Genomic DNA, 23,177 nt, shown 5'->3' with positions numbered 1-23,177 from the left:
CATCTAAAGGAAAGCTTGAGTTATATAAATTTGTGCTTCAATTTGCATTAGATACCATCTCAATGACGGGTTGGATAATGGGTCATTTTGTTATGGGACAGGTTGTATTTCGTTATTGTAGTTCTTCAATTTGCATTAGACTGACGTTCTTTGATCATGGGATGCTATTGAAATCCAATATTGTTTATTTCCTTTGGATTTCAAAACTGTATACAAATCATTTAACTTATGTATCTATTTTGTTTTGTGATTGTAGGCATATATCACCGTTGAAAGCACTGGATTATAGAAAAGAGTAATGGTAACCACTGAACGCTAAGCACACGGTCCAGGCCAACAATATGGTCACTTTCAAGATGTTTGTGGTTTTGACATATCAGTTTGGTTATTGACAAACACGATGTTAGAAAGCAGGTCGGTTGTTGTATTCTACTTCTTGATAAATTTAGTCTTATGGACAAGTTTATATTAACATGTGAGCTTCAGATGTTGCAGCTTTTTTTGTATTGTTTAAACACATTGCAGCTTTTTTTAAATGTTGCTTCCAAAGTCAGGTCCACACTTTTTTCATTCTTTATATTAAGCAAACTCATTTCTCTCTGTTTATTATTTTTTTTTTTCGAGTAATTTCCTTTTTCTTTTTAATAAACAAATTTACAAAGGTTAAACGCGCCACAACAAGCATGGGTACTACAACTAGCGTTTTACTAAAATTACATCCCTGACAGTCCAGCATCTAAAGCAAACAATACTAGCTTTTAACACACTCTTTAGTCTTTAGAATGAACGACCTGCACAATCCAAACTCAATTGCAAATAAAAACCACTTGAAAACTACCAACTCAAATGGTAAATATCGTATGTCGAATGCACATCAATGCCCAAAATCCAAATTCAGAGCAAAATTTCTAACAAACAAGTTTGCATCCCAATACACAAAACAAAACCTTAAAAAACATGGAAAAAAGAGCCACACCACATACTAAAGTTCCAAAATGTTTTAGTTGAAACCGAACACAGAATCTACAATGCAGCCTTTTGTTTCTTTGGCACACGGTAAGCTCCAACAACGCAGGCATGATCTCGCTCAAAGGGCTCAAGAGTCACCTGTTCCATGGGTTTAAACTGCTCAGCTTGAAGCTTTTTAACTTCTGAAGCAAACACAGCCTCGGCAGGAACAGTAGAATCTATGCAGTTTGCCTGCCAAGTTGGAAAAAAAACAATAAGGTTCCAACTTATTATTACATGAAAGATCAGAAAAAATAATAAATAATAAGCAAACAAACAAACCTTGATGGATATAACAAAATAGCCTCCTGTTTTCAAGAAATAAGATGCATTGAGTGCTAAAATCCTAGCCTGCATAAAGCAACCAAATTGAATTTCAATTTTAGGAGCAATACACAGATACAAACAAAATATTCAAACATAATTTACCGAATGAGATTCAAACAGAAAATAAAAACATTAAGTAGCATCAGAAACTCGATTTGTGCATCATCCATGACATCTTGAAGGGGAATCCGAGTTAAATCATCATGTACTTGAAATGATTAAAAGATTAAATTCACAACAATGACTAAATTCAAAGACTAAATTCAAAACAACTTGAGAAAAATGGAAAACGAAAAAAGTAAACCCAAAAAAAAACTTTGAACTAATTAGAAGTAAAAATTAAAAAGAAGCATCATCCATGATGTCCTGAAGGGGAATCCGAGTAGATCATCATATGCAATGTAATCAAACAAAAAGAAAACATAAAACATGTTGCAAAAAAAGGTGACAATAAGAATGTTGTGTAATAATTATTGCTACAAACGTCTCAAAAAAACACAAAGAACAAAAAAGTTCAAAATAAACAAAACAAGTATATGAATTAAAAAAATCATTTAAGACAACCAAAAACAAAAACAAAAATGAACGTGAAGAGTACTGAAACATGGTGTTGCCAAAATTTTAAAAACTTAGCAATTTAATAAATCAATCCCTAGAAAACTAAATGCAAAAAATTTAAAATAAAGATATTATAAAAGTGCAAATTTAACCTGATCAGGTTGAGCAACATCAGAAAAGATAACATCAACCATGCCAACAAGCATCCTGTACTTGGCAGGATGTCTAGCATCCTCAATAATTGGAATAACATTTGTTCTCTTCTTAGCCATGTTAACCAAATCTCTACCACTCCTGTGAGAAAACTCAACAGCATACACAACACCAGTCTAACATAAATATTAAACAAACAAGAACATATTAATTACTCTCATGATATATTATCAATCCCAATAAAGTAAACGGTAAAAACCAAAACCACTTACTGGTCCAACAAGATCAGACACATGAGAAACAGTGGTTCCAGATGCAGCCCCTAAGTATAGCACCTTTGATCCAGGTTTCTAAACAGAAAAATAAATATAAACATAAAAAAACCCATAAAGACACAATTTTTAAAAGATTTAGTGTTATGATGAGAAAATGTGAACCTACCATCCATATATTGTCAACTCCACCAAGAACAGCAGCAGCCAGCTTTGATCTAAATGGATTCCACACTCTGTATTCAACCTTTGTTCCATCTTCATTCTAAACAAAACAGATTGACCACAATTTCAACTTTAGTAAAGTAAAATCATACAAAATAAATGTTCAAAAATAATAATGATCATAATAATAATCTAATCTAACTATTATATTAAAGCAACACATAGTTTTCACATGGCTTTTATTTAAGCTATCCACATGGCATTCCACCTCAACAATTTCTAAAATTATAATTTAGACATAATAAGCTATTTAATTTTAATCTATCTATTTGTACTATTAAAACAAAATCATTTTTCCATAAGGCATGTTACTACGAATCCAAAAGATAATAATATGTTGTATTAAACATATTTTTAGACATATAAATATTTTTTAATATGTTTTGAGACGGCAAGGTATGTTATTAAGTATATCATTAAATTTAAAATTTTTGATGCATTTTTTAACCACCCGTGTATTGCACGGGCTATAGCCTAGTAATAATAATGATAATACATTCTGAACACAACATATTAACCACAATTCATCTCTATAATTGCAAAGAAAACAAAACAAAATAGTCAAGTAATAATACCTGAACAGAGATTCTCTTCTCATTATACACAGCTTCTCCAGGCACCATATTCTTAGTGCAAAGAGCATCTTCTTTACCCTTAGCAATAAACACACCTTCATGTCTATGTGGCTCAACAACAACCTTACTTCCACCCTTCATTCCACCGCCTCTACCACCACGGCCACCACCACCACGCCCTCTGCCGCCGCCTCTACCACCACTTCTTCCACCACCACCGCCACGTCCGCCTCTGCCACCGCTGAAACCTCCTCTACCCCTGCCTCCATCGCCGCGGCCACCACTACGCCCGCCGCTGAAACCGCCGCCGCCACGTCCGCCTCTGATTGGAGCCCTCATATTTGGATTTGGAGAAAGGTGGTGGTTCTAGGGTTTGTGAGCGACGAATTGGGGGTTTTTATAAGGTTAGGGTTTAGGGTTTTTGTCATTGAATTTCTTTTTATTTTTTATTTATTTTTTTTTCATGTTTTTGCTAGCTGGGCTAAGCCCAAAGATAAGAGTGTACGACCCAAAATCAAAATACATAGGTTTAAGCCCAACTAAATCATAAAATTAATTTAAAGGGTTTGTTTGTTTCTTTTCGTTTTAAAGAAAAAGAAAATTGATTGCCAAACTTTAATAGTATTAGACTATTAGATATGTTTAACCATGTTTAGTTTAACTAGTGTTTTTACCAGGCCAGTGGTATAGTCAGTCCTAAACGTTGATGATGCAGATTTGGAATGCAACCAAATGGCTCAATAACTTAATGATTTCATTTAAACGTTTCGAACCAAATGATTCGGTTGATAAGCTTAAAGCTCGCAATTTTTTTTATTAAAAAACAATCAACTAACTAAGCAAAAAACCTAACAAGCCTATTTATAAATAAAAATAAACATTTGTGTCGGATTGACTTAACGAAACGGATGCTCCAGCATCATATTTTCCCTATTGAAAAGAAAACGCGTCTTTGAATTTTGTTTTCAAATTCAAAATTACACTAAATATCACTATTTTTCTTTTTTAATTTCAATTAAATAATATTTTTTTTATATCAATATCACTATTTTTTTTATCTTCTTTACTCACAACCACTCTAAAAAAGTATTAAAGAATTATAGAGATGAACGGCAGCTTTTCAAATATACAGAAATATCACTATATTTTTTTTTCTTTTTTACTCACAACACCTTAAATTAATTCTTCCATTATAAAAACACTCCATATAAATTATTTAATAAATTGTGAATACTCTAATGTACTAACTACTCTAATTTACTGACTACTATTATGTATTGGATACATGTGGATAACAAGTTGGTGGATAACTACTACGATATTTTCCTCGATTAAGTGACAAAAATTCACACACATGGTGGGTGGTTTAGAAACAAAAAAAAAGGGAAAAAAGGGAATACAATAATAATTTAAATGGCGTGATTGTTTATTAATTAAAGTTTATCAAAACTGAATTATCGTAATTGCAAAATGAAATCACCAACCACTTTAGGCATGTGGTATGCCGGTGTAGGCTTTTGTGATGTAGGGCCATGCCCCATACCCATCCATAATCCAATCCCACCCACACCCGATGGTTTGGTTTGTGAAATATCCCCTATGGTCCTTCAATTCTTTGTCCCCACATTAAATATATTAAAACCACCGTATATATTTTGATTTATATAACTAGTGTTTGATAAACAAATAAATTTAAATAGAGAATTATAATCGTGCTATAGCTATACAATCTTAAACCTTAAAGATACATAATGATATACAGTGATTCGAGATGATCAATCTCCTAATATACCCGTAGAGTTGGTTAGGCTTCAAGAACAAGAGAAGAAAAGAAACCGAACTGAAACAATTTTCTTATTCAAAACTCAATAAACGTTCAAAAGTATTTAAAGACAGATAAAAAGATAAATGATAAACCTAAATAAACAATTAAAATTCAAACTAACAAGATAAAAGTAAAACTCTTAAGAATTTCATCTTTATCAACATTTAATTGTTAAATCTTGGATCGTATTAATTCACGACCCCTTGAAGACGTCATTGTCCTCAAAGACGGAATGACTTTGCCACGGCGGTCGCCACTCGTGTCTCGTCGCAGAATATGCAATCAGCGTTTGCAGCGAAGTTTGGTGTCGTGGATGGAATAAATGTTGAAGTTCTTGGCACGGGAACCGTGTAAGAAGCCATAGTGGAGAACATGCTTAGAAACTTTTGAAACCACATGTTGGGCAGCAAGTGTTTTGCAGATGCAACAAAAGTTGTAGGTGATGGTGGCGATGCGCTCGTTTTTGCTATGGCGACCGACTTCACAACCATTGGTAGCGGTTTCCTGGTCGCTTTCAGTCGTTGGGATGGGAAGAAAGCGAACTGGTATTGGTGTGAATTTTGGGGCTGCTTCGGTCTCAAAAACGATTGTAGACGGTGGTGGGGTTGGCGAGATTAGGGGGGTAGGGGCTAGTTTTGTGTCGGTTATCGCCGAGGAGGTGCCGAAAATTTTGGTGAGGGAAGCGATAAGGTTAGCGGTGATTTGATTCATGGTGGCGATCACTGAGTCAATGTAAAACTTGGCTATGATGGCTTGTTGGGCAGTGTTTGATTCTTGCTGGATCAATAGCCAATCGATTTTATTGACCAGGGCCATGATCAAGTCTCCAGGCGACGAAGGAGGCATGAGGATGATGAATAAAAGCACAAAATTGATATAGACCGATTCGAGATGGTCAATCTCCCGATATACCCGTAGAGTGGGTTAGGCCCTAAGAATATGAGAAGAAAATGAGTAATCGAATTGGAATAATTTTCTTAAGAATTTTCTTGTTCAAAACTCAATACGTTCAAAAGTATTGAAAGAAAGATAAAAAGGATAAATGATAAACCTAAATAAACAATTAAATTTCAAACTAAGAAGAAAAAACTAAAACTCTTAAGAATTTCATCTTTATCATTAATATATAATTGATAAATCTTGGATCGTATCCCATAATACAAAAAAGTCATCATTAAAAAATTTAAGTTGGAGCCTTAGTTTCCCGTCCTTGATCACAATTGACCTTCAGGTTCATGTGCCATTCTTGAATATCCATGCGTACACTTGTTATCAAAAGCTAATAAGCAAATTTATACAAAATAAGCCATTACGCAATGTTCATTAAAAGAACTGCGAAAATCTCCAAATATAACGTATAATACGGTTGGCGTGTCATATGATAGTTTGATCTTCACTCTACGTATATCTTTGGCATAGCCATCGTACACCATTGTATAAATCATGTTGGCCAACGTATAACACGTCAGTGGGCGTATTATATGCCCCTATAGGTCTCCTTATGTAACATCCTACGCAAATCTTACATCGGTCGTAAATCTGAGAGATTCTTGGTTCATAAGTAAATACTCCAACTCTTAAATCACCAATAAATACCAGAACTTTAGCAAAAACTTGAATAGAACATACCTAGAGAATACCATATATGCAACATCCCAGTATGAAGCTAAACCCGATTCACATTTAAATAAATATTTAATAAAAGAGCCAATAATACCATGCATAAAAAAATTGCTAAGATATTAGGGAACGGTCTATTTGATTTTACATAACAAATAGTTATAAAAACTTATAACTTCAAATACAACAAAGACTCACTATTTCAAAGCCATAGATTCCATCATTTAGTAGCACTGCAAGATTACCATATTTAGCAGCATCAATCATCACATTAATATCATTTGGGCACTCAACAAACGGCAGTTGCCTTAGCTTGCCTAATGTGAAACAACAAAAGTTGTGTCTCAAACTTCATGAAGATTGTAAAGAAAAACTAAATGCACTAAACTTCTAGCACGGATATACCTGATATAATAGTGATTAGGCCTTTCCAACCTAGCATGCGTATGTTACAGTTCAAGATAATCATACTCTAAAAATCAATATTTCTAAACCTATTGAACAATACTACATATGAAAATAAGAGGTAAATATTGAACTATAATCAACTGATCATGAACGAAGTTTGATGAGAGCCCGTGGAGGGCCATGCACAACTATAACATAAGGAGCAAGTTAACTGTGGTATGGTCTATGGTCAGGATGTGTAGGTGACGGTGTTCTTTCTTAGTAGCACGCGACTGTAGCTACTTAGCTTTAGTTGTTGAATTAATAGCAAATGTCTGCAATTCGTATCACAAACTGTCACTCTTCTTAATCTCCATAACATTAATATTTAACTACAACTACAATCACATTCAATTCAATGTAATACAAGTTACATTTAAATTTATATATATATATATATATATATATATATTTGCTAACATTAGAGCTAAATTTCAACGGAATCAATAACAATTTCTACAAGCAATGAAACAATTAATAAACTAATGAACCTTTCCAAAACCTTAGGATTTTGCTTCTTCTCTTTAGTTAGCGCTTCTTCTTATCAGTAGTGGATTTTTTTTTTTTTGCGGTGGGGACGGATTGATGAGACCGGCGAGATTTCTAAGATTGCTCCATGCTGTTGTAGCTGACAACACGGTGGTTGGGCACCGATGAGATTTAGCTAAGTAGCTTGTTAGAGGGTTTATTATAAATTTGGAATGGTGAAGAAGAACCGTCTCGCGCGTGTAAGCAGAGATTAAAGAAGGCAAATAGCAATCAATTTTTACAAGAATGGCAATGGAGACGACCTAGGGTTTCTAATCGGTGAGGGCTCATGAATGGGTTAAGTAGAGACCTAGGGTTTCTAATGGTGAATGAAAACAAAACGGGTTAATATCTAGGTCGGGTAATTGCCATGCGGAATTCGAGAAAGAAAACATATATTGAAAACGGGTTAAAAGTTATGAGAACAGCTAAGAGAGCGACAAGTGACATATAGTGGTATTCTTTTATTAGAGTAGATAGATGTCTGAAAGAAAAATATCAGCAATCCTTTCATCTAGTCCTTTCATCCAATTCGATAGAATAAAAATGGATGCTGAAGACAATATAAATGTTACCATAACTAATCACGTTAAAGTAATCTAAGTGTTGAATATAAACTACAATTCTGGTATATACATATCTCCACCACACTCCATAACTCTCAAATTGGTTTTTCATCAATTCATTTAATTAACCTAATTGCTTAAAAAAATAATTACACAAAAATAATGACACGACGAACTCACCTCTACTTATAATATTACTAGCTTTTATCCCTCCGTGTATTACGGGGGCTGTTTTACATTTTTCGTTTATAATATTTATATAGTTTTTTGGATCTTAATTTTATTTATCGTAAGGAAGTTAATAAGAGTTTGATGATGAAAGTGTTTTACAAATAAATGAGATATTATAACCCATTTAAAAGCTATCTAGGTTTGATGAGACTCATGACCCACTTAATTTTTTTACTATAAAATTATTCTTTAGTTATAAATAATATCTTTTTTAATCAGATATTAATTTTTAGCATATCTCTATTTTATAAGATTTTCATATCAAATATTTGATGAGATTAATTTTTAATATAATGAGATGTTATAACCCGTTTAATGGCTATCTAGGTTTGGTGAGACTCATATCCGTGAATTTGGATCAAATCCATGAGAAGCCTCCATTTATAAATAAAACAAATCCGGTGGTTTGAGAGAGGGGGGGAGGGGCGGGGGCAACCTGAAAGCTTTTAAATGTTCCGTATATATATATATATATATATATATATATATATATATATATATATATATATATATATAAGACTAGGTTAGGTACTCATTTACTAAACGGGTTGAACCACTTAAATTCTGTAAGTGATAATTTAATAAATAAAAGAAAGATAAATAAGTTAAGTATTACATTAGATAGGTACGAAGTTAAATTACAACTATAATTTACAAACTTAAAAATAAATCATAAATCTCTAAATATTTCTTTCGAAATAACGTTAGATGATACACCAAAAATATAACAACTCGGTTTTTCCACGTACAACTGTATATCTATTACCCGACCCGTTTTAGGTTCGAGAAACTTTAACAATGAAAAGTATCGCGTTTATCGAGCAATGATTATACAATTTATATTTGTTTATTATATTTATTTAATATATATTTAACTTTGGGAAATGTACACTTTTAACCCAAAACTTAACTTTAATCCTTTATTGTTTCCACCACAAATCTCTAAGAACTAGAATGTAATTTTTACATATTCTCTTTATAACCCATTTAACCAGATCCGTGATCCATACCCGTAAACCCGTAATCGTGATCTGTTTAGCTTTCTTGAGCCACAATTGTCGATCTAAACTAGGAATTGAATCAAATTTGTGATCATTCATACCATAATCAGCCTAACCAACTCAATTAATTAAGGAACAAGATCAAACCAAACGTGTATTGAGATATTGTATAAACCGCCTTGACCTAAATCAATTATATAACTTAGGCTTAATCATAATTCAATTCCTCGCATCTGCACCCCTCTCACACCAGCGCCTACTGAAGCCCACTGGTTAATTGGATTATCATCGTCTGGTGATACCTCGTTCGTCATCGTTCTTGGCCGGCGCTGTGGATGCAATTAAACCCGTGTTTAAACATCGAATTAGGTAACAATTTATATATATGAGTTCGTCTTGATGTCCTGTACAATAACCCTAACATTAATTTATCAAACAATTAACGGGTTGATCGATTGATGATCTAGGGTTCTTGGTTGTAATCTGGTTGTGTTTATAATAAATCTGTTCAAGCAAATAACCAACAAAACCCCCTAGCCCAGTTTCCTGGGGTGTATGCGTTAAGACTCGTGTGGCTGGTGGGTGCGGGTTCGAACCCCACCCAACTCGATTTTTGTTATATTTTGTATATAAATCATTTAGTTATTTTATTAATTATTTAAACTATATTACTAATATTTAAATACACTATTTATTCAATATTTATACAACACCAACGTTTAAACTATATGTGTTCCGAATCCTCGTTAAAAACCGTATATAATTATATGTATGAATAAGTGTTACGTATAAGAATAATTGATTTTAATAAGGTTTTAATCTAAAATTATATATTTATTATAATCTTGTTAAATACCGTATTAAAAGTATAAGTGTTTATAAAAGATCAAACTTTATATGAATATTATTATTTATTAAGTATTCTTTATTATTTACAATATGTATTTAGAAAGAAATCTCTTTTAATGGTGAAAATATATATAAATACCTTAATTGTATTTTGTTTTAAAATAAATTATTTAAAACAAACCTTTCTATATAATCTATTGAAAATTATGAATATTTAGTTATTGAAAGTATTCTGTTTATAAATATAAAATTATTAACAATATGCTATTTATAAATAAAATTGATAATAAGTCTAAGTAATACTTAATTTTCGCAAGAATACACTCGATCATCAATTCTCAAGTCTCTATTTAGTTTTAGATTCGTTGTTGGATTCATATTTATTCTCGTAATTATTGTAATTAGGATTTTTGTCGGTAATTCCCGAAGAACGTGATTATCGCTTCCTTGTCGTGTTCATTCCCGTTTGGCTTATTTGAGCAGGTGAGTTTATCATTCCCCTATTTTACCACTTTTTCTAAACGTTTTGGGGAGATATGCGTACGTATCCGTATTTCATACTATATATGTAGCATCCGTATTACGAGATTACTAAATAAAAGAAAATTATTGTTTCGTGTATGTCGCTCGTTTAAATGGGTGCGTGTTTATATTTGATAAGGATTAGGATTGGTGAAGGAAGTGGGTGGTGGGGTCCATAGCTCTCTATATAAGGCCATCCCCCCATCCCTTCACCATTTCTTCCCATAACACACACACACTCCCTAGAACACACACATACTCTCTCTCAAGACCCGAATCCAATTCCGGGCTAAAAGTAAGGAAGATCTTGGTGATCAAATGTCTTCAAACAACAAGAATCACGTCCAGATTCTCGAGTTGTCCAGATCCGAACCAAACCCGAAGCCAAAGGTGAGTTTTAGCCAACAAGGTTAAGTTTTGTGGTTGAGCTCGACATGCAAATCAATATCTTAGTAGATCGGGTTGTAGGATGTAAGAAAAACAAAAACTTGGTGAGTCTTAGCCTCACGAGTATGAAATAGGACAAAAAGGTGATGTTCGGACCTCATAAAACACGGGTATACAAAGTTGGTATGACCCAAAACCCATAAAAAGGGTAAAACCGAGTCCTAAGGAGGAAATAAGGAGAAAAATGGCTTTAAAATGGTAAAAGCGAATAAAAAGGTAATTTCGCATCGCACAGCCATGCGAAGCGAAAAAGGTTGTTTCGCATCGCATGACCATAAAAAGTTCCATGCGAAGCGAAAAAGCATGCGAAGTGAAATTCCCATGCGAAATTTCATGAAACTAATTTTTTGATGCGTTTTTGTTAAAGGACCGTTAATAAAAATTTTCCGAGCTCAACCCCAGCCAAGGGCTCTGCCCCTTGGACCCTGCTAGGGGCTGCCGCCCCTAGACCCTGCTACCAGGGGCGCTCCCCCCAGACCCCCCGTTAGTTGAGGGTTCGTAAACTTAAATGTAGGAAGTAGTGGTAATAGATAATTGACACGTGTAATGTATTATACAGTTAGCCGTACACAACTAACAAGGGCGTTATCATTAACGGCGAGAGAAACCGACTCCAGGTGAATTTCTAGCCCCATTTCTGTGTTATGTTTTGGGGCTGTGTGCATACTCAATGTGATTAGTTAATACACTTACCTTAAGTGGTAAGTGTATGCCGTATGAATGTTTATAAATATACTTAATTAGTGTAGAAAGAGTTAAACGTATATGTGAAGAGGTATATGAGAACAGATATAGCTAATGAAAGAAAGGTATGTACGATATGTGTAGTGTATGAATGGTATGTATGATATGTAGAGCTGAAGAATAAAGGGTTGCCTACCCTAATAATATAGGCGAAGAGTAAAGGGTTGCCTATCCTAATAATATAGACGAAGAATTAAGAGTTGCCTACCCTAATAATATAGGCGAAGAATAAAGGGTTGCCTACCCTAATAATATAGGCGAATAATGAAAGGTTGCATACCCTAATAATATATGCGAAGGTTATAGAGCGAAAGGCTCTTTAAAAACGTATGAAGGTTATGTATGTATAAAATAATGAAGGTAAGTAAAAGTAGGAATGTATGGAAGTAAGAATGTAAAGAATGAGAATGAAATGTATGTACCTGCTTAACTAGAACTCACTCAGCGTAGCTGACTTTTAGTATGCACGCAGGCAAATAGGTTGAGGCAGCTAGCTTGAGGAGGGACACATGGCATGAGCTAAAGAGACGGGTATCTATGAAGAAGCGTCATGACTGTTTTATGTTATGTCTATGAATGGATAATTTGTATGTTAAGACAAGATTCGATGTTTTGTAATGTAATGCATGAAGTTTTTAATTATTCCGCGAAAGTTTTAATTAACTCTGATTTTAGAACTGTGGTTATGAGTAAATCTAACGCCAAGGTAGGGTTTCCGGGATCGGGGCCTTACAATATATATATATACAGGGTAATGTTAAAATGAAAACCCACTTGAGTTGTGAAAACTCGTGAAAACCCTATGTAACATCATTTTTTTTTGTTACATGTAATATATGTTGTAACATTTAATACAAAACATCGAAACATAAAAAAAAATGTTTTGCTATTTTTTAACATTTTTTACTAATTTTTATATATGTTTTCAAGAGAGAGAAAAAGTTATATTTATATTTACATTTTTATTCACTTTAATTGTGAACCACAAGATTTAAACATTAATTAAAAACATGTGGTTGAGAATGGGTTTCTAGAGTTTTCACAACTCAAGTGGGTTTTTATTTTATACTTAGCCTATATATATATATATATATATATATATATATATATATATATATATATATATATATATATATTCAAACAAATGCATATATGTTATTGTGAGTGATTTAATCAAACATACGTGCTACTTGCTTACTTGTGTTACCATTCAATCATTCGTATATTGGGATTACTATTCATTCATTCATGTAGCGGGTGTTCCTGCTGGCAACCAACGCCCGATTCGCTTGGCAACGGTCTACATACTTGTTTATGGTTTGATTATATTTACCGCATTTAACATGTTATGCTTATTTATATTATTGTGTCAAAACTGGTGATATTCTCACTCAACTTTATGTTGATCAAACTCCATTTTATACTCATATGCAGGTTGCTTTACTGAAGATTGAAGTTTGGACATGTAGACAAGACCTTAGGATATAATTAAGTTAACCTTTATTTAAGCTTATATTTGTATATTTAAATTGCTTATTGTATTTGGATATTGTGTGTATAATTGAAATAAAATAATTAATTAGATATTGTCACATTTATATTATGATAGTATCTTCGAGCTGTGAGCAATCGGATCACACCCCGACATTTCCGCCTTAGGTTGGAGTGTGACAAAAAATATGGTAATAACTAAAGTAAAATAGTATTATGAGAACATAAACGATACAGTCGGAACAATACGAACTTGTCATCAATAGAAAAAAGCTTTTGATCAGTCGAAGAATGTGCAGTAAAAGAGAATCAATAAGGTTTTGATTGTCAATATATGGATAGAAAGAAAGAGATTACGGTTATAGAGGAAAAGAAAGCAGATCGGGTTTGATTAAAGATCCATGTATTTTTTATAATGAACTCACTGAGTAAGTTTTATGAAATAAAATGTTTCATATATCCGTAAATGTTTTCTTACATATATAAAAAAGATAAAATTTATGTTAGACAAGTTAAATAATGAAAATGTTTAGTTTACAAATATGTATTATAAACAAACCTATTTTTTTTAAATACGTTTTGTAAAAGTAGTTATGGAAATTATTGGGTTGAGTTATGCTACAAAAGCCAACAAAAATGAGAAGTATGATAAAGCCATAATTGATTGACATGTGTCAAGTGGGGACCAAATGTAAAAGGGTATAAAAGTAATAGTACAAATTTTCTCTCTCCACCTGCAAGTCACATGTCAATTCTCCCATCATTTTAAAATGTCTATTACTTTTTCAAATGATATTAGTTATAACAACAAGCATTTTTTATCTTTAATATAAGTATGACTTTGTTATATAAAAATTAAAAAAAATTACGTCCTTGTGTCATTGTGTCTTTTCGTCATTGTGTCATTGCGTCATTGTGTCTTTCTGTTTGTTATTGTGTCTTTTCGTCATTGTGTCTTTCAAATCATCATTGTGTTTTTGTAAATGCTATTAATGCGGTTGTGTAATAATAACACGTAAATATAATGATAAAACAACAACAAAATTATCTAATACATAAACACAATGATGAATTCATATTACACAATTACATGAAACGTAATACACAATGATGAATACATATAACACAATGACCTGAAATGTAAAACACAATGGTGAATACATATAACACAATGACCTGAAACGTAAAACACAATGGAAACTAAATATTACACAATGACATGAACATAATACACAATAACTAAAACACAATGATAAGTAGAAAGACAAATGATGAGCACAAAGACACAATGACAAACAAAAAGACACAATGACGTAATCTTTGTTTTAATTGTTATCTTTAATATAAGTATCAATTGATAACACAATGACCAAAATCTATAACACATTGTATAGAAAAACCCAATTAAAAATCATAATGAACAACCATTAACACAATATAAAAAACCCACTAAATTTTTATTTTTATATGACAATATGATACTCATATTAAAGATAAAAAACGTTTGTTATTATGGTGAAATTTTTTTAAAAAAACAATATTGCATAAAAAAGTTATGGACGTTTTAAAATGATTGAGGAATTGACATGTGCCTTGCATGTGGAAAGAGAAAGTCAACAAAAATGGGTTATTACCTTTATGCCCTTCTCATCAATTTATTTTCTTAAATTTATCTCCACCATTCAAATCTAAGATCAACGGATTAGATTTCTTCTCACCCTTCTTATTTTTATTGTCCTCTGTATTTTAACTTTACCCCTTTAAATAATATGTATAATTAATGTGTAATTAATAAGAGAGAGGGGGACGGAAAGAAATAATAAAAGGGTCGTTCTATTGGGACACACCCTTGTCTATTTAGACACCCCTTAATATGCCCATATTGCCAAATATGAAGCATATTACCGTACCTACACTGAATTATATGCAAAATGGATGGGTCCCACAAGTCAAATCTCCAACAATATGCTCCATATTGATCAATAGGATATTAGGCTTTCCCTATTTCCCATTTGGAGACATAAGCATATTCCCTCCTGCCTACTCATAATCACATGCATATCGCAAGTCAAATCTCCCACAAAATGCTCCATATTGGCCAATATGCAGCATATCAGGCTTTCCCCATTTCCCATTTGAAAACAAAAGTGTATTCCATGTTACCTACTAATAGTCACATGCATAATACAAGTGTGTATTCCCTATTACCTACTCATAGTCACATGCATAATACAAGTCAAGTCTGTCTTTTCTGTCAATATGTTCCATATTGGCTACTATGGAGCATATTTGGTATTTATATAACACCATCCATCACCTGCGAGAAACATTCATTCTCATTTCAAAACCTTTTTTTTTCACATGCAACAACACTCATTGTCAAAATTTTCACAATGTCGTGGTGGAACGCCAACTATTTTTTCGGCGAAAAGTTTAACGAGTTGGTTGTTCCAGAGTCTTACGATCGGTCAGACATTCCTGATTCTTACGAGAACCGCTGCAGCCAGCCTTAAATGAGGAGGTCGCCATTGGTTTTCATTCACAAGACAAGAGACCCATGTTGCCCGACCTAAACCAAGCAAAATATTTATCTCTAAATTTACAATTGTCTTTAATTTATTTTCACCTTATAACCGTAAACATATTTCAGGAGCCTCTCCATCACGGTGAATCTTCGTACGAACAACAGGGTTACGCAAGCTACAAATACGGGGGTGAACCTTCGTATGCACAACACGACTGCTCAAGAGACGAATATGGTATTGAACTTTCATACGGATAGGAAAAGTACAGAGATTACACCTACGGTAGTGAACCTTCGTACATACAGAAAAACTATTCGGACCAGGCATAAGATGAACAAATCAAGAAGGAGTTAGTGGATGACGAGTAAGGCCCTTACTCGATAGTTTCGTTCGAAACTGACCAGGTATGACAGCTACTTAGTTACGCTCATTTCCATAAATCTAAGTCTAAATGTGCCTTTTTTAGGAATTTAAATCCCTCGAAAATTTAAAGGATTGGGTAAAAAATAGGGGAACTGATAACAGTTACGTCATTGTGACTAGAAGATCGAAGAAAAAAGAATAAAATGGCACGTGTGTATGGATGCAACAACAACATACTCGCGGTCGTCCATCATTGAAGATGCAACAACAAAGGAGAGATGATGCTGCGCAAAACAGCTCATATGAAGCTTCGGTTCTACTGTTTGAACAAAGAAAGTAAGACTTCCTCGGCACTGCTCGTATATACCATTAAAGGACTCTCAAACACCGAGTTCCGTCATAAAGCCCGTAATGCGACGTAGTCGCTCGAAAACTTCCAGAAAAGGAGAGCCACATGATAACCCCAAGTTTCCCTTGATCCAGGGGAATACATCAATAGCTGTCATCAGGCGTTATAAGGATCAAATTCCAAAATTGTTTCACCCGTATAAAGGATGTTAAGCCAGATGGTCATTGTGGGTTTCGCTCTGTAGTTGTGGCATAGACATGGTACAAAACCAACATCTTTCTATTCGGCAACAACTTTACTAAAGTTGGTGGAACACCAACAAATTTGGATGCAAATTTTTAATAGGGAAAAGGAGGGACAATATGAGGAAATGTTTAACATGATACAGTTTAAAGGGGTGGGTGCAGCACCCCGTAAGAATTGGATGGAGATGCCTTAAGCGGGACTGCTCATTGCCAAAAATTTGGTGTGATTGTTCATTGGTTCAGCATAAATGGCAGTGAGACTATATTCCCCCTATTACATGGTCCTAACGAAGTCCAAATAACTCATCGTGTGGTGCCGCTTGTACATGTCAACAACAACCATTTCATTTATATAAAATTAAACGGGGAGTATCGATGCCTATACCAAACCCACTTTGGATGGATAACCGAAGCGACGCCGCAGCAGGTTGGTACGATGAATACAAGGACCAAATAAAGTTATTTAGGCAGATAATGAATCCTTTTCCAGACCTCAATGCCGAGTATGTTGGGTAACAGGTCCATATAAGGCTGATATGTAGCACCCTCTTCTAATAATAAAATTGATAAAAAAAAACATATATGGTTCATATTGGTCAATATGACACATATCAGGTCTCCATATAAAGATCATATGCATCATATCGGCTCTTCCATATCGTTATAATAAGATAGAAATTTAAAAAAACAAACTATATATGGTACATATTGGCCAATATGATACATATCATGTCTCCATATAAGGATCATATGCATCATATCAACTCTTCCATATCGTTAAAATAAGATAGCAATTAAAAAAAACAAACTATATATAGTACATATTGGCTAATATGATACATATCATGTCTCCATATAAGGATCATATGCATCATATCAGCTCTTCCATATCGTTAAAATAAGATAGAAATTTAAAAAAAATAAAATAAAAAACTGTATGGATCATATTGGGCAATATGTGGCATATCAGGTCTCCATATAAGGGTCTTATGTATCCTATTATCTCTTCCCTTTCATCTTTCCTATTACCCAAACACACACCCAAAACACAAACGAACCGACCCGGCTACCTGACGGCTTTTCCGGCCGATTTGAGACTATTTCGCCACCGATCAAGCCGAAGAGGTTTGATAAGAAATCAATCATGAGCATGTGTTGTACCCGCATGTTTAATGGGGCCCTTCGATTTAGCTATAGAACCACAAGAATTTTGTTTATGTGCCATTGCCGGTGGTTATCCCGGTATATCATGAGGTGCTTTTGAGTGAAGGCGAGGCTCATGTTGACGATCCGATCGATCATGATCTACCACCGCCACCTCAGCCACAGTTGCAGCCGCAATTGTAGCCGCAACAGCCTTAGTATCCTCAAAACGTCTATTTGGATTTGCTCCAGCTGCACAGGTGCTCGCTCAGGGCTATAGTCGCCGGATCGACCGCATTGAAGACTTGCTGGAGTGGACGGTTGAGACGTTAAAGGATTTGAGGCAGGCCCACGGATTGCAGGAGCGACCACTACATTACCACGACAGTATCTGGCGGCTGGGCAGGATCTGCAAGCCACTCAGGATCCGCCCGCCGCTCAGGATCCGCCCCGCCGCTCAGGATCCACATGCCGCTCAAGATCCGCATGCCACTCAGGATTCGCCAACTGTTCAAGATTCGCCGGCTGTTCAGGATCTACAACCATAGCTTAGGTTGTTGATTATGTTTAATTTCAAGTATCAGTTGTAACTTTGTTATGTATGTACAAACTGATTATCTATTTATGCAAATTTCAGTTGTTCATGTCTTTAATATATGTTAAAAATGTTCTGAATATTTAGTTAGGTACATATAACTTAAGAACTTAGGTTCGATTAATTCTATTTTTTAGTATAAAAATTAAACATTAATCATTCAAATAAAATCTACTTTTTATAAACAAATAAAATAACTTAAAAAAGTTCATAGTTTTTTACTACAATATGAATGATATGTACCATATAATACTTCTCACCATATAAGGAACTTCAACATTGGCAAAAAAATTATCATACTGTAGTTCATATGGTTCATATCGACCATATGGTGCATATACTTGTCACCATATAAGCAACTTCAACATTAGTCAAAAATTTTCACTGTAGTTCATATGGTCCATATCAACCAATATGGTGTATATACTTGTCAGCATACAAACAGCTTCAACATTGTCAACAAATTTTCATACTGTAGTTCATATGGTCCATATTGACCAATATGGTGAATATTGACGAAGCCGTCAAACTGAAACTGACAATGACCAGCTTTTTGTCTGTTTGGTGGACCAATATACCTCATATTGATCAATATGGGCATAATAGAGATGTCTAAATAGAAAAATGGGATGTCCTAAAAGACGGAAATGTATAAGAGAATAACACCTGATAAAATAAAACCTTTATTTATTCTACCGTGTAGATTTAAGATTAAGATATTATAGTTAAAATTAAATTAATGATTGTAATATGATGAGCATCCTTTAATAATAATAATAATAAATCTTAACCTTACGTGCGACATAATTACAAAATCACAGCTAGACAGAGAGAGAACATATAGTTGTAGAGAGAGTGTGTGAGAGAGATAGGCGAGTCGTGTGCATCTCCCTTTTTTGTCATACCCTTTTTATTTAAATCATCATCACCATTTTTAATTGTATTCCGTTCCTTCTTTATTATTATTATTATTATTATTATTATTATTATTATTATTATTATTATGTATCTGATGTGATTGATGTTCTTCCATTACTGTCTCCCATTTCCTTCCGATAATGAACCTTCAATTTTCCGTTCATTCGCACATGGATAATAACAATAACAATATCACTTCCATTAATAACAGCGTTGAAACGGTAAACGCTGCCGCAACTGCGATTGTTTCTGCAGAAACTCGCGTTCAACCCACCTCTGTTCAGGTTCGTTCATCAACTCATTCGTCTCTCAGATTCGTTTTTTTTCTTTTTCTTTACATTTTGTTTTAATAGTTAACGATTTACGCCTTGATCAACTTGTGTAAGATTCCTACCTATCTGTTTTGTAATCGTAGTGACGACTGGATGTGAATTTAAGGCTGTTGAATCCAAATCAAAGGTTTATTGATTTTTTGTGAATTTATTATTGATATGGACCACTCATCTGGAATAATTTTTGCTTGATATTTTTAGTCTAGGTGCTATTTTTAGAAGTTAAATGATACGAATTTTTTCACTTCCACTTTTCATTCCGTGTTTATGTCTAGGCTATGGTTGGTGTTGTAGACTCGCTAGGCATTAGTCGAGCGGTGGGCGGGGACTAGCACTTTTATATAGATTTTTTTTTTTCAGTTTTGATCAACTCGGCGAGGAGATTATAGTAGTTGTCCGTCGCTAGTCGGACGGTGAAGTAGAGACTAGCGATTAATCGGATCGGACTTTAATGTATATTTTTCAGTTTTATGTGCATACACACGTTTTATATGTAATTTTCAATTTTATATATATGCACACACATTTTGGCCGAAAATTGGCTGAAATCTTGCTGGAAACCGCTGATTTTGGCCGGAAGCATGCTGGAAACCGAACGCAGATTAAGTCCGATTAATCTTGATTTTTGTCGACTTGACCATTAACCAATTAATTGGCCAATTATCCCAAAATTAATCGGTGGGGTGGGGCTAGCGATTAATCAGCGCCTAGTCAGGATTTTACGACCATGCTAATAATCACCTTGCATGTATAGTTTGTAATGTATGCAAATTGCTAATCAGAGATCTGTGTTTTGTTCTCAGAAGAGAAGATGGGGCGGATGTTGGAGTCTATACTCGTGTTTCGGAACATACAAACACAGCAAACAAATCAGTCACGTGTTGTTGGCGCCTGAGTCTGCACCGCCTGGACCAACACCATTATCTGTCACTCAAAACAATAACTCAACCGCGATAGTATTCCCGTTCATTGCTCCACCATCATCCCCTGCATCATTTCTCCAATCGGATCCACCTTCTGCATCTTATTCACCAGTTGGTTTACTCTCATTCAAATCATGCCCTCAAAATCCCAATTCACAAGTTCCAACTTCAATTTTCACTATTGGTCCCTATGCTTATGAGACTCACTTAGTTTCACCCCCTGTGTTTTCAACTTACACTACTGAACCATCAACTGCCTCTTTTACTCCACCTCCTGAATCAGTACAGATGACCACACCTTCTTCACCCGAAGTCCCCTTTGCGCAGCTGCTGACTTCGTCGCTTGCACGCGCTAGGCGACACAGTATGGGTTCACACCAAAAGTATGACTTCCAGTCATATAGTCCAGGTGGCGGTGTAATGTCACCGGGCTCCACAATTCCTAATTCGGGAACATCGTCTCCATTTCCCGATAAACAACATCGTGTGCTAAAGTTACGTGTCGGTGATGATAATAAGTTCATCGGCTACGAGTACTTCTCGACCCGGGGTTCGAGATTCGGGTCTGAATCTGGAACCCCGAATGGGGTCTCGGGTTCTGCGACCCCGTACGGGTACGGGCTGGGTTCACGAGTCGGGTCTGGATCGTTAACGCCAAATGTTGTGGGAGAAATGTATTTGATGGAGAGTCAAATATCTGAGGTGGCGTCACTTGCCAACTCAGCGACGAGTTCACCGAAGCGGGAAACGTTAGTTGACCACCGGGTCTCGTTTGAGTTGACCAATTTAGATGTTATAAGTGGTGTTGTGAACAATCTAGAAGCTTCTTTTATAAAATCATCAGGGCGTAAAATGGTTTCAAACATCTGTGAGGATTGTGCCAACAAGAAAACTTCGGGTGAAATACTTGACAAGTCAAAGGAGAGAGAATGTCAGTGTAAACGAGCATCGGTTAGTAAGGATTTTAATTTTGATAGCGCAAATGGTGTGGAGTTGGGGTCTCAAAACAACTGGACCTTTTTTCCTGCGTTGCAGTCATCAGTTAAACCGAGCTGAGGTTGGCTACTGCATGGTTGGTTAAGTTGGTTCACACTGGTTTGAACCAAGGACCAACGGATGGTGCCAACTCTTTGTTGTATGTAATCTATATATGCGTATGTGTTTAGATTAGTACCGAGTTAGTCTATCTTTTACATGTATTATGAATTTTAAAATAGAAAGATTTAAATCTGTTAATGGTGATAGAGAGATAGACCAAAATTTTTTGAGATATTTCATCTAAAACCATATGATGATGCAAAAGTGCAAAACAGTTGGCACTAGCTATTTATGGAGTCCTCCTTTGCTGTTTGTTAGCATGGTTACTAGATGTGGCAAAACAGGTTGGTTGCGAGATTTGAAATAATGGATTGAAACGGGTCATTTGGTCAAAACAGGTCAGGTTAGGACGACCCGTTAATCGACAGCTTTACATGCAAATGCTTGATGTTACAGGCTTGCAGCCTCTTATTTTGACATTTGAGGTCAAATAATCTGTCCACGAATACTTTTAAATTCTTTGTTTTGGTTTGTACTTAAAAACTGTTTGATTTTAACTACATATTAAGGTGTTTATTTGACACCTAATGATATAGTCATTAAGCTAATTACTTATGCATTCCAAAATTGTGAGGTAGAATTGATAATTGATTGTGTTATTATAATATAATAATTTTAAAATTCCTTGCTTTCCTAATGTAATTTTTGACAGAAGTATTCAAATTTGGATTAAACTTTATGATAATTATATTACTGTATATGCTGTATAAAAACAATATTTTGGTTCTAAGCTTTGGCCGGTAGTGGTTTTGAGTTTTGACTATATTTATATTATTATATACCATGATCCTTTTGTTTAAAAAACTTACACGTCTCTCTATAGAAGTACATCCAATACACCTCACTGGCTCACTTCAAAAGTGAAAATTGCTGATTGTGGCCAAAATTGTGACAATCCTCGATTTCGGGTCAAATTGTATTTGTTTTTATGTTGTAAACCGACCCGATTTATATCCCGAACATTTCAAATATATAAAATATTGGATTTTATGTTACTAAAACATTCCCGCTTGTCTATTTTGAAAAACCCCTTTTACGGATTCGAAAACGGACTTAAAACGCTCAAGATACATCAAAAACGAACTTCCGGACGCGAACCGACGTGCTGACCAGCAGCAGATCAGCAGCAGACCAGCAGCCCATTTTTTTATTTTTTTATTTTTTTGTTGTTTTGTGACTTGTCTTGACCCCTCTTGCATGCAAACCTTGATATCACACCTCATACTTGACCCTTTCAACCCACTCTATATATACACCCCTATCCCCTTCATTAATCCTTGCTCATTCATCTCTTTCT

The 23,177-nt window shown here is 34.5% G+C and overlaps 2 protein-coding genes, 1 non-coding gene and 1 pseudogene across 3 annotated transcripts; 1 reads left to right on the top strand and 3 right to left on the bottom strand.

Annotated features, from left to right (window-relative positions):
- Positions 1–1,023: 1,023 nt before the first annotated feature.
- On the bottom strand, positions 1,024–3,457 carry LOC143553083 (rRNA 2'-O-methyltransferase fibrillarin 1-like). The gene is made up of 6 exons (XM_077043146.1): positions 3,119–3,457; positions 2,488–2,583; positions 2,319–2,396; positions 2,046–2,222; positions 1,291–1,359; positions 1,024–1,200 (listed from the first exon to the last, which is right to left on the bottom strand). The coding sequence occupies exons 1-6, from the start codon at positions 3,455–3,457 to the stop codon at positions 1,024–1,026; spliced, it is 936 nt and encodes a 311-aa protein (XP_076899261.1).
- LOC143553088 (small nucleolar RNA snoR60) lies at positions 1,474–1,546 on the bottom strand. The gene has a single exon (XR_013138769.1). It is a non-coding gene; the product is annotated as a small nucleolar RNA snoR60 (small nucleolar RNA).
- LOC143553089 (small nucleolar RNA snoR60) lies at positions 1,684–1,735 on the bottom strand (annotated as a pseudogene).
- A 16,240-nt stretch (positions 3,458–19,697) lies between the features above and the next one.
- Positions 19,698–21,838, top strand: LOC143553086 (uncharacterized). The gene is made up of 2 exons (XM_077043149.1): positions 19,698–19,811; positions 20,663–21,838. Exons 1-2 carry the CDS (start codon positions 19,698–19,700, stop codon positions 21,836–21,838), a joined length of 1,290 nt encoding a protein of 429 aa, XP_076899264.1.
- Positions 21,839–23,177: the final 1,339 nt, after the last annotated feature.

The sequence above is a fragment of the Bidens hawaiensis genome, unplaced genomic scaffold (genome assembly GCF_021521415.1).
Source record: "Bidens hawaiensis isolate Kalapana, Puna unplaced genomic scaffold, B.hawaiensis_p1.1 tig00017141_1, whole genome shotgun sequence".
In the NCBI taxonomy this organism is placed as follows: Eukaryota; Viridiplantae; Streptophyta; class Magnoliopsida; order Asterales; family Asteraceae; genus Bidens; species Bidens hawaiensis.
Note: the sequence above shows the minus strand (reverse complement) of the source record. Positions and strands in the feature narration are given on the sequence as shown.

Bases quoted from the DNA above. Each gene is read 5' to 3' on its own strand.
- LOC143553083 (XM_077043146.1), bottom strand. From the start codon at position 3,457: ATGAGGGCTCCAATCAGAGGCGGACGTGGCGGCGGCGGTTTCAGCGGC. The intron at 2,584-3,118 runs GTATTATTACTT...TGTTTTGTTTAG, and splicing joins AGAAGAGAATCTCTGTTCAG to AATGAAGATGGAACAAAGGT. The intron at 2,397-2,487 runs GTAGGTTCACAT...TTTTCTGTTTAG, and splicing joins GAGTTGACAATATATGGATG to AAACCTGGATCAAAGGTGCT.
- LOC143553086 (XM_077043149.1), top strand. From the start codon at position 19,698: ATGGATAATAACAATAACAATATCACTTCCATTAATAACAGCGTTGAA. The intron at 19,812-20,662 runs GTTCGTTCATCA...TTTTGTTCTCAG, and splicing joins TTCAACCCACCTCTGTTCAG to AAGAGAAGATGGGGCGGATG.